Raw genomic sequence first — 12,284 nt, 5'->3', positions numbered from 1 at the left:
GAAGTAGGGGTGGAGCCAGCGATGGGAGCTGGGCACGGTCGAAGCTGGCAGTCCCGGGAGCTAGGGGTCCCTTGCCTGGGCCTAAAGCGGAGCCCACGATCGCAGGGCCGCTGCAGCTGCGGGTCCCCGCTGCCCGAGCCGGACGCCTCAGCCAGAGGCGTTAGGCCTGGGCAGGGGCGGAGCCCGCAACCGCGGGGAGCTGGGGTTCCCTGCCCAGGCCTGACACCTCTGCCCGAGGCCTCAGGCCTGGTCAAGGGGCCGATCCGGTGATTGGTGATCGGAGGGTGATGAGGGTCAACTCCTCTGCCTGAGGCATCAGGCCTGGGCGGGGGGCGGAGCCGGGGATTGGGGGGATATGAGGGTCCCCTTGCCCAGGCCTGAAGCCTGGGTCAGAGGCGTCAGGCTTGGGCGGGGGGTGGAGCAAGCGATCAGAGGGAGATGGGGGTCCCCTGCCCAGGCATGATTCCTGGGCCAGAGGCCTCAGGCCTTGGCGGGGGCCAGAGCCAGTGATCGGGGGGGAGATGGGGGTCCCCTGTCCAAGCCTGACACCTCTGGCGGAGGCGTCAGGCCTGGGCAAGGGGCCGATCCTGCGATTGGAGGGTGATGGGGGTCAACGCCTGAGGGCTCCCAGTATGTGAGAGGGGGCAGGCTGGGCTGAGGGACACTCCCCCCCCCGTGCACGAATTTCGTGCACTGGGCCCCTAGTTTAATTATAAATAGCCATACATCAAATATATTAAGTATATTGTCCTAACCGGTTTGGCTCAGTGGATAGAGCGTCGGTCTGCAGACTCAAAGGTTCCAGGTTCAATTCTAGTCAAGGGCATGTACCTTGGTTGCAGGCACATCCCCAGTAGGGGGCGTGCAGGAGGCAGCTGATCGATGTTTCTCTCTCATCCATGTTTCTCTCTAGCCCTCTCCCTTCCTCTCTGTAAAAAATCAATAAAATTATATATATATGGTATCTCTTTGGGACCCTCACCACTTAAATATTTTCCCATAAACTGTAATAGCAGGGTGGAGACCAGTTCCTTTGAGAAAAGGTTGGAGACAATTTCTGCATCAGCTCAAACTGTTTTCCCAGCCCAAGTGGAGGCCACACTAGCTGAGTTAAAAGACTACTGTTTTTAAGTTAGCTTTTATTCAAGTCAAGCAATTTTGTTTGCTTTCTAAGGATAAGAGCTAATGGCATTATCCTACTTGAGTTAACTGTTATAAATTGTATTTTCCCCAAAACTATTGATATGGAGGGGCAACAAAAATGAGAACCAGAAAGTACAGAAATCTCATGGCCTTTTAGACTATCAGCTCAGACAGCTCACTCTTAAACAGGTGAGTAAACACAAAACCAAGGGGAATGCCGCCAGCACCCCCTACAACAGGCTCAGGACTGCTGGAGCTGGAGTGGGTGAGGGTGAAGCTGCCATTTGCTTTGGCTTTGACTGTCATGCCCACTGACAACTGAGAACTAAAGAGGGAGTGCAAACTAAGGACGAGGAATGCTCATCAAATCACAACCCCACACACCCTGCTCAGGGCCTGCCAGAAGCTTTTCAGTGCATCACCTAAATCTAAACCTGCAACCATGACCTATTAACCTTACCTATCCCAACCTCTCCTCACCTGCCGGAACCCTCGCTGGATCTTCTGTTCCTTAAACACAGACTTTGGTCCCAACCTAGACTTTGGTTCTTGCTGTTCCTTGTCCCTACAGCTCTCCCCACTCAGACCCTCACATAACTGGTTCCTCATACTAGTTCAGGTTTAAGCGAAAATGCTTTCCCCATTCACCCAAAATACCACCCATCTCTAACAAATCACCCAGTGTTATTTCCTTCACAGCACTTAGTAAACCTTATCATCTTCCCTCCCTAAAATCTAAGCTCCCTGTGAACAGACTCTTAACTGTCTTGTTTAGCATTGCATTCCCAGTGCTTAGGTGGTCAAAAACCCAAGTTGGAAATACATGAATAGTAATGCTTCAAGGAAGTCATGAAGCCACTCTATACTGGAGATTTTTATCTGTGGAGAGAGGAAAATGTTGTCCTACCTACTCTCAGAACAATGATGCTATAGTTGGAAAGTACTTTGAAACAAATTTTAGAAAAAGTAAAATATCCATTTCACCCTTGTTTCCCATTCCTCCAGCCCTAAGAGTTCCTAATAGTTAGAAGTTTGTCTTATGAGTTCCACAAATGGCACTGAACAGTGCCCAACCCACAGGAGATATGTAAGCACAATAAGTGAACTGCCCTGATGGCTACCCTCTGCACACTCGGGAATACACCAGCAGCAGAGAAATGGCAAGTTTTCACATTAACTGTCAACATATGTATGACAGACATTCGCTAAGGAGGCAGGCAGTATGGCACTGTAAAGTATGGGGTCTGAGTAAAATCGCCACCCATCATGAGTGACGCTACGTGAGTTACTTCATCCCGAGCCTCAATTTCCTCTCTGATACGTGGACCCAAGGCTACCTGCCATGAGGTAACCAAGAGGATCCACTGAAAGGGCCTGTAAGCAGTTGGCACAGGAAATAATCCACAGAGAATGGTTGTCAGAAACATTCATAACTCAGTTCCTCATTCATGACCAAACCACTTTAATTTACAACTTCAATAGACAATATGAAGTTCACAATCTCTTGAAATTCTGACCTTGCTCCTGCAGAAAAACAAAAGGGAAAAGCTTTAAGTACTTTTATTTTCACTAACTCAAATCCACAATTCTGTTTATTCAATTATTTAAGGATCCACTGAGCAACAGTCATGTGAGTCGCCTTGTAGAGGAGGGAAGCAAAATCACCTTGCTCTCGCAAAGGGCTTACAGTCTAGTTATTAAAACAAAACAATAATGACAGTGTGGGAATATTGGGAAATCTGTAAGAGGATAGGAAGGGGTTAGTGCTGTCAGACACTTTAACACAGGAAGCAGAGGGCCTGGGATCTCTCACTGTCCATAACAAACCCAGAGACATCAAACTATAAAACAGCTTAATTACCTGCCTTTTGGAGACATTTTTGCCATCCCCCTCAGCCCTGCATATCCAAAAACTGCTCTAATTTTCATGTCAATAAGCTACTTCTAATTAAAAAGGCAATACTAATAATACAATTTAATGGAAACACTCAACTATCTTTTAATGCTTCCTATCCTTTAAAACAATTTCCAGCCCTAACTGGTTTGGCTCAGTGGATAGAGCGTTGGCCTGCGGACTCAAATGTCCCAGGTTCGATTCCAGTCAAGGGCATGTACCTTGGTTACGGGCACATCCCCAGTTAGGAGGTGTGCAGGAGGCAGCTAATTGATGTTTCTCTCTCATCGATGTTTCTAACTCTCTATCCCTCTCCCTTCCTCTCTGTAAAAAATCAATAAAATATATATATTTTTTTAAATTTCCAAGGCGTTCTGAATGATGGCAATTAAACTGTACAATGATTAATTTAAACCGTTAAATAAGAATGTCTTGCCGAAACCGGTTTGGCTCAGTGGATAGAGCGTCGGCTTGCGGACTGAAAGGTCCCAGGTTCGATTCCGGTCAAGGGCATGTACCTGGGTTGCGGGCACATCCCCAGTAGGAGATGTGCAGGAGGTAGCTGATCGATGTCTCTCTCATCGATGTTTCTAGCTCTCTCTCTCCCTTCCTCTCTGTAAAAAATCAATAAAATATATTTAAAAAAAAAAAAAAAAAAAAGAATGTCTTAACCCCCAAGGGGTTGTAGGGAAAGGAACTTCTCCTGCTACCTTCCTTATGAAAGAAGGGAAACTGACTGATGTCCTGATCTGGAAAATGAAAGGGTCGTAACCCTTTACTATTTAAAGAGTTCATTTCCATGCACATCCATATCATAACATTCCCCTATGCTGGAACTTTCCACGTAAGTGCTAAACGTAGAAGACGGTAGTAGTTTTGCAACTATAAACAAGCACTGTAAGCTCCTATCTGTCTTGTCCACCCTGTAATCCCTGTGTAGACTTGGTACTTAAAAGCCTTTGATGGCTAAGTGGGACCCTAACTTGTAACATAACTTAGGAAAAAATAAATTTTTAAAATATACAATGAAAATGAAGATGAAACCAAATTAGGGTGAGAGATGGCAGGAGCACAGGGGACAGCAAATGTGAAAATACTAAATTCAGAAATCAGACACATGAGCCTTGGCTGATGTGGCTCAGCTGGTTGAGCATCATCCCATGCACTGAGTGGTCGCCAGTTCAATTCCCAGTCAGGACACATTCCTGGGTTGTGAGCTTAATCCCCAGTTGGGGGTGTGCAGGAGGCAGCCAATCAATGGTTCTTCCTCAATGATGTTTCTATCTCCCTCCATCTCCCTCTCTCTCTGAAATCACTAAAAAATATTTTTTTTAAAAAAGAATGAGCTCTTCTTTCTTTATATAAAAAAAAGTAAATATAACTTTCAAAAAATAGAAATTTTACCTACTTGTAAAGAGTTTAGTTTACACTTTCAGTCTTCATCATCTGGAAGGATACCCAATTCTTCATCCGTCCATTGGGAAGGATCTGGATATGGAAAGTGACCCTGGTGACATCATTAAAAAAAAAGAAAAAAAGTCAAGAATTTATACTCCACACAATTACATTTAAAAAAAATATTTAAAGGAAAAATATATAAGGAAAATATAAGGCTATAACATACACACCCTTGACATGCCAGAGGAGGGAATTCTACTTTACTCGATGGTCCAACTGTTCTTCATATTGTTCCATGTAAGCTGAATTGTAAAAGCCTGCCCATTTTGAAGCTACCAGCCTGAGCCAGAGTTTGAGTATGTGTTTGTGATGAAGAGCAGTAGGAATGGAGGCAACAGATTTCAAGGATACCCCACATCTCAACAATGACTTGAAGCCCTGGCAAAACATAATGGATGTCTCAAACTGTCCTGTCATTCCTGCTGGGAGATCTGGGAGCCTCGGGTGGACTTGTTCGTCTTCGATCCCGATCTAGGGGGCATCTGGCTGCACCATCGTCTCACACCAAATAGCCACATATCCTCCTGGCAGCTGACCCACAATGAGGCAGGTGTCTATGTGCTGCTGGTGTGTGGACACTAGGCAGCTCCCTTACTGGGCGACTAGGGCACAGAGAAGTTCTCGGAGAAATGGGATACTAATCCACCCGATGCCTCTAAAACTTGTGCATTATTTAACATTTTTTTCTGACCCTAAAAACAAAACCAAATTGACTAAAATTCAAAGTATTCTGGATCAACAAGCACAGATTTCAGTGGCTCAAAGGCTTCATTCATTTCCTAGAGAACAGGGTCGGTGCAAATGCGATAAAAGTTCAGTTGAGGCTAATAAGATGCCAAGTAAAAACTTCCCTCCTCAAAACAAATTAGCCCACATCTATCCCACCCCAATTTGGTTGCCTTGGGCCTCCAGACAGACTAGATAACGTTCATCATTTAAAGATTTTAAGTGTGAAACTTAACCTGATGAACCCTTAGTTCACAAGGTAAAAGAACTAGTTTCTAGTGTCCCTCCAAATATGGCAAACTAACACAAAACATAAAACATGGACTATCTACATGTGCACCCTTTAGTACAAAAGGGGAGAGACAGGTTTCATTAACAAAATTACTGCATACACACAGGACAATATGGGGAAGGGATGTACAGTAGCCCCCCTTATCCACAGGGGATATGTTCTAGGACCCCCAGTGGATGCCTGAAACCATGGATGGTACCGAACCCAAGGCACAGACTGTATTTTCCTATACATACATGCACTTGCCCTTAAAGGAAGCACTTAACATGTGGCATGTCCACATGTGCTTTGGGGCCATTATCAAGTAAAATAAGGGTGAGACTTGTACACAAGCACTGAGTTACCACAATCGACTCAATCTGATAACTGAGACAGCTACTAAGTGACTAGCTGGCAGGTGGTGTATGCAGCGTGGAAATGCTAGACAAAGGGCCGGTTCACATCCCAGGCAGGACAGAGCAGGACAGCACAAGATTTTATCATGCTACTCAGAATGGCACACAATTTAAAATTTATAAATTGTTTATTTCTGGAATTTTTCATTAAATATTTTCAGATCACAGGTGTCCCAGGTAACTAAAACCAAGGAAGCAAAAAGCAAAATCATGGCTAGAAAAATAGTCCACACACGGGATGGGGGGGGGTGGGGGGAGGGGAAGCTAAGTTACTATTTCCTCCCTCCTCCCACCCACAGAAAGGAGAATATTCTGCACTTACCAGCACAGCATCCGAGTCATGCCAAAAGCGCCAGAGAATCCAGAACCACATGGTTGCACTGAAGAACTCACCCTTGATCACCTGGGACCTGGTGAGCTGGGGAAACTCTCTGTACCTGGGCTCAATGTGCACACCGCCACCAGCACTACGAGCCAAAAAGAAAATGTTAGGCAGCTTGCTACATCTTCAAAGTATTCAGTCATCCAAAACCCTGAGTTCCATCCAGAAACTGAAGCTAACATTTCTCATCTCTTCCATGAAATACAGAATGATAGAGCTCCACAAGCCCTCAAAATACTCATTTTTCATAAGCTCACTTTAAATTTGTTAAGCAACAAACAGTGGCCTGAACTGACAAGAGACTAATGATGATTTTCCTTTAGTGAATATTCCTGTATCTTGCACCAGAAATATGAATGTGTTGATAATGAGTTACTGGCCCCAAGAGTTTTGGTTAAAGGATTGTGAACCTATAGTAGTTAAGCAGTCACTAGCTTTATCCAAAGAAAACAAATAAGCAAATCAATTTAGCCATCTATTTCAAAAGTAAAATATGTCCTCGGCTCCACTGCAATATTTATGGGAAAGAGGACATTGTAACAATAGGCTTCCTCTTTGATAGGTTTAGATACTATCCTATATAATAAAAGCCTAATATGCAAATTGACCGAACTGCAGAACGATGGGAGTAACGACCAGTCGCTATGACGTATGCTGACCACCAGGGGGCAGACACTCAATGTAGGAGCTGCCCCCAGCCTGCAGGCCCCAGGCCAGCCAAGGCAGGTGCCAGCAGGGGCCCCCCGACTGCCCCACCGGTCACCCCACAGATCAGCCCTGATCACCAGCCAGGCCTAGGGACCCTACCCATGCAAGAATTTTGTGCACCAAGCCTCTAGTCTAGTTATAAGGCCCAGCAGTTAAACTCATTAAATAAGATTTGAGAATTATAGTTCAAAACCACTCTCCACATTTCACGGTTGCTAGAGTCTCATAGTGTTTTAACTGTGATTTGAAATAAATGGGTGTCCCAAACCAGGATTAAGTATCAAGTTTAAACACAAAAATGCACCATAATTCTCTGTGAAAGTTACATTTTAAAACATAAACCAACCTGAACTGGTGTGGCCTGGTGGTTGAGTGTCAGTGGTTAAGCCTATAAACCAGGAGGTGGCAGGTTCAATTCCCAGTCAGGGCACATGCCCGGGTTGCGGGCTAGAACCCCAGTGTGGGTTGTGCAGGAGGTAGCCTATCAATGATTCTCTCTCTCCCTCTCCCTTCCTAAGTCAATAGAAATATATTTTTAAAAGAACAAACAAAAACCAGATCATATAACTTTGAGGTTTAAAAGCCTAGATGGCCTCCCATCAAATTTGCCTTTGTCACCTATAAAGCCCTCCCTCATCTCTGATCCCACCTCTACCACCCTTCCCTCTGCGCCCCCCCCCCCCCCCCCCCAATCCCAGCCTGCCGGGCTTGCAGGCCATCAGCAGCACAGAGCCTTTGTGGAGAGGCCCTTTCTGGCATGTTAGCATGGCTGACTTCTCACTCAGGACCTATTTCAAGTCAAACTCTCAGGCATGCATTCCCCACATCATCCTGCATACAGTAACCCATCCCGTAACCTATCCTGGACACTGTAGATTAAATCCCCTCTATTTTCTTCATACCACTTAGTAGTACCTAAGTGTGTTCTTTCTTTTCTACTTGTTTGTGTCCTCTCTTCATAATGGGAGCTCTGTTCTCTTTCTTGTATTATGCTCTATCCCCAGCACCTAAAAAGGATCCTGGAATCCAGAAGATGCTCCATAAATATTTGTTCACCTAATGATCACTCACACTGTGAAATCAGTGTGCGTTATGGAAGAACCAAGACCTCAGTGAAGAGGAGCACCCCCTAGCCCAGCTGGCATGGCTCAGTGGTTGAGTGTTGACCTATGAACCAGAAGGTCAGTTTGATTCCCCATCAGGACACATGCCTGGGTTGTGGGCTCGATCCACAGTGTAGGGCGTGCAGGAGGCAGCCAATCAATCATTCTCTCTTATCACTGATGTTTCTATCTCTCTCTCCCTCTCCCTTCCTCTATGAAATCAATAAAAGTATTTTTTTTTTTTAAGAGGAGCACCCCCCAGTCTCCCTCAGGGCTACCACTTGGAAGTTATTCATTGTTGTCTGTGCTCAGGTCACACCTAGGCCTTTTCTTTCTTCCCACCTCACACCTGTCCCAGCTCCATATCTATATCTATCCATATAAAAGCCTAATATGTAAAATGTCCTCTCAGGAGTTCAACAGACCAGGCGTTCGATCGCTCGTTATAACATGCTCTGAACACCAGGGCGCGGCGTGGAACGAAGGAAGGCCCTGGCCAGCAGCCAGCAGCTGCTAAGGACCATACCTGTGCACAAATTTCGTGCACTGGGCCTCTAGTCCTTAACAATCTGTAACTTTAGGCAAGTCACTCTTTTAATTTCTGAGTCTCAGGTCCCTCACAACAACAGCTGAATAATACTTGCATGGTGCTTACAATGCACAAGTAACTGTCCTAAAACACTTCAGGAATTCTAATTCATTTGATTCCTTAGAAGTTAACATTATTATCCCCATTATACAGGTGAGAAAGCTGAGGGATGAAGAGATCAAGAAACTTCCAAGGTCATGCAGCTAATGTGGCAGGCACTATCCTGCGTTGCCTCTTGGTAAAGTGTAAATGATGGTCTAAGGCAGTGGTTCTCAACCTTCCTAATGTTGTGACCCTTTAATACAGTTCCTCATGTTGTGGTGACCCCCAACCATAAAATTATTTTCGTTGCTACTTCATAACTGTAATTTTGCTACTGTTATGAATCATAATGTAAATATCTGATATGCAGGATGTATTTTCATTGTTACAAATTGAACATAATTAAAGCAGTGATTAATCACAAAAACAATATGTAATTATATATACGTTTTCCAATGGTCTTAGGCGAGCCCTGTGAAAGGATCGTTCGACCCCCAAAAGGGTCGCGACCCCCAAAAGGGTCGCGACCCACAGGGTGAGAACCCCTGGTCTAAGGGTTCTCCAAACACTACCTGGAAAAATCCAAGGTACTATTTTCAGTCCTGCTCTTACTGAATCTCTCCTCTCTGCACTACCAGCTTGTTTTTGGTAGATGTGTCCTCCCTTGGTAGGTATGTCCTGCCAGCGCCATGCTCTCCAGTCAGTTTCTTAGGCTACCTACCTCACCAGGTGACTCTTTTGCTCACTCTCTTAAATTCTAGTGTTGCAAGAGTAAACCCTAATGTAAAATATGGACTTTGGGTGGCAATGCTGTGTCAACGTAGGTTTATCAAATTGTAACAAACGTACCACTCTGATGAGTGATGCTGGCAATGGAGGAGGTAATGCATGCGTGGGGGTAGGAGGGTATATGGCAAATTTCTGTACCTCCCGCTCAAATTTGTGATGAATTGAAAACTGCTCTGAAAAATAGATGTTTTTTTTTTAAATAAGAAAATTCTGAATTGCCCAAGCATCTACTTTTGGGTCTCCCTTCTGCCACCTTCCCACACTCAGAGTGACCGCCTACACTCCCGTGCCTTAGAGAAGTCATTCCTCAACCTGCAGCCTGAGTGATTTTTCAGAATTATAATCTGGCCACAAGACATCGGACTGAAGCCGCTCAACGACGGCTGTCGCCTGTTTTAAATTACTCAGCCGGCCATCAGGGACCTCTACTGTTCCCTCCCTATGCCCCAAGTCTCCAGCCTCACTCCTGCCCTTGACCCCTCAAATGCACACACCGTAGAGGTTGTTTCCGCGGCCTGGACCGACCTCCCTTCCCCAGCTCCTGCTCTAGCTTCCAGGTGAGCTTCAACTTGTGTCCACATCCAACTGTGAACATCCCGAACGCAGGATCCCCCTGGTGCAGGGTAGTGTCCCTGCGTCCCCCTCACCCCCCACCCCGCTGTCACCAACTCCCCCTGGCCTTGGCGCAGCCGACTACAAGTCCCAGCATGCCTCGCGGTGGGTCCGTCCCAGGCGCCCAGTGTCAAGGTGAGAACGTCCCGGAAACTGGCACTTTCTGTTAGAAGCGGGCCAAGATCCCACCCCCGACCGACACTCACTGACGGACTCCGCTTCCAGCCGCCCGCGCGCGGAGGCCTCTGAAGAGGCTGCCTCCGCCGCGAGCGAAAGGCGCCAGCCGCGTCAGAGCCGACATGCCAGCCCGAGTCCGGACAGCCGCAGTGAGGCCGCACCACCGCCGGGAGGCCGCACCGCTGCTCCACGTCACTTCCTCCCGGCGCCCCGCCCCGGGACGTCAGCGGCGTCGCCCCGCCCAGCTCCTTCCGGGTGATGTCAGCGGGAGGGAAGCCAAGGTTTCGGTCTCAAGTTAGCATCTCGGTCTCTTCGCTGTGGCGTGCTGCGCGCCTGGAGGGACTCGGCGTGCTGTGGTCCAGAGGGTGAGGAGGCGAGTGAGGGCGACCCTAGGCGTTGCTAAGTGACGGCTGGGACGTGGCTGGGCGGAGCCGCGCGCTTCCTCGGGGACTGGCGTGCGAGGCCGCGCGGAGGGAGGTGAGGGCGCCCAGGAGCCCGGCCTGGGCACCCGGCTTTGGGAGCACGTTGTTTCGCGCGCGCTGGCAAACTGACACCGAGTCGGAACTCGCGCCTCCCCACCGGTGCTGATCTACATGGCATTTTCCCAGCCTGGACCTGCTCCTCGGCCTGCTCCTCCTGATAGCTGCCTTCCTTTCAGTTGGCAAATCCTTTGTGAACCAGTGGTCCTTCCCAAAGCTAGTGTTTTTTACTCTCTCCTGCAAGAGGCTCACAGCGACATGTTTAAGTCTTCCTTGTTTTATTGTTCTGCAAACTTGAACTTAACCACCCGGCAGACAGTGGTTCCCAAATATCAGGACATGGACGGACTGGTGGCATCAGTCACCCGAGGAGCCCACGTGCTCTGATTAAGTCTGGAGTAGGGCCAAGGAGTCCGCACCTTAGCAGCCTCCAGTTCATGCTCCTACTTCCGTGACCCTGAGGCGGTCCTGGATTCTTGGCTTTTGTCTCTGCGTATTGCCTTTTACAAAATCCTAGTGTCGCTCAACGTCCCTCCCCAAATTCTTAGGGTCTCCATTTATAGACTTTAGTTTTCCTAAGCACCTCCAGGTTTGATTACATTAAAAAACTTAGTCTGCCAGCCTAACCTTGGCAATTTCAATTTTGAAATGGGACCCTTGCTGAACACCAAAGATCTCACATTTATAGTCACAAGCATGAAAAATGGGATACTTATGGAGAGAAATGTAGAACTGAACTTAGAAAAGTGAGGGTAATTGAATATAACTGATGTATCACTCTCCTGTGCCAAGATAGGGGCCAGCAAGAAACCTGTCCCTGGAGTGTGGCCCACATAAAGCTTAAGATTGCTGAGCTGCCCCAGGCCCTTGAGAACAGTCTTACTGATTTACCCTTTGGCCCTGTTCTCCTGCCCTCTTAGTATGTAAATTAGAGGAAAGAATCCACTATTCTCTGGATGAGGACTTTCCACTTGATATGCAACAGTCAGCCTTTGTCTGAACTACCATTGGCCACTTACCCTTTCTGGTGATAGCTACAAAACACTAACATAGAAATTTTGCTGTCTTCCTAGAGAACTGGCTGCCGGAGCCATACAGCTCCCAGCAAAGAACAATGCTATGATTCCAAAGCCACAAAAACAAAGCACAGCTTAAACAAACAAGAGCAGAGAACTTGGGAGTGAAGATCTGGAGTTCAGACCTCAGCTCTGCCAATTACTAGCTCTAGAAATTCGGACAACTCACTTTATTTTTCTGAACGTCAGTGCCCCTCATCTTAATTTGAGTCATTTAAGAATCCACAGATAGTGACTGGCCCACAGTATGTACTCAGGGAATTTTTATTCCTTTATTGTACCTTCTTTTCCTGGTAGCAAAAGCTTGATTCAGGTTCAGGGTAACAAAAATTCATTCACCTTCTCCATCGTTTTTTTGTTTGTTTGTTTGTTTGTTTGTTTGTTTTTGGTAAGAGTGTTCATTTTTTTAATTTATTTTT

General features: G+C 46.6%; 1 protein-coding gene across 1 annotated transcript; it reads right to left on the bottom strand.

Moving 5' to 3' along the window:
• Positions 1 to 2,588: 2,588 nt before the first annotated feature.
• On the bottom strand, positions 2,589 to 10,511 carry NDUFB2 (NADH:ubiquinone oxidoreductase subunit B2). Its single transcript, XM_059711987.1, has 4 exons — positions 10,340 to 10,511; positions 6,231 to 6,375; positions 4,446 to 4,544; positions 2,589 to 2,667 (listed from the first exon to the last, which is right to left on the bottom strand). The coding sequence occupies exons 1-3, from the start codon at positions 10,432 to 10,434 to the stop codon at positions 4,470 to 4,472; spliced, it is 315 nt and encodes a 104-aa protein (XP_059567970.1). The 5' UTR covers positions 10,435 to 10,511; the 3' UTR covers positions 2,589 to 2,667; positions 4,446 to 4,469.
• Positions 10,512 to 12,284: the final 1,773 nt, after the last annotated feature.

Source organism: Myotis daubentonii, chromosome 10 (assembly GCF_963259705.1).
Source record: "Myotis daubentonii chromosome 10, mMyoDau2.1, whole genome shotgun sequence".
Classification (NCBI taxonomy): domain Eukaryota; kingdom Metazoa; phylum Chordata; class Mammalia; order Chiroptera; family Vespertilionidae; genus Myotis; species Myotis daubentonii.
Note: the sequence above shows the minus strand (reverse complement) of the source record. Positions and strands in the feature narration are given on the sequence as shown.

Bases quoted from the DNA above. Each gene is read 5' to 3' on its own strand.
- NDUFB2 (XM_059711987.1), bottom strand. From the start codon at position 10,434: ATGTCGGCTCTGACGCGGCTGGCGCCTTTCGCTCGCGGCGGAGGCAGC. The intron at 6,376-10,339 runs GTGAGTGTCGGT...TTTGGCTCGTAG, and splicing joins GCTGGAAGCGGAGTCCGTCA to TGCTGGTGGCGGTGTGCACA. The intron at 4,545-6,230 runs GTAAGTGCAGAA...TGATGTCACCAG, and splicing joins ATGACTCGGATGCTGTGCTG to GGTCACTTTCCATATCCAGA.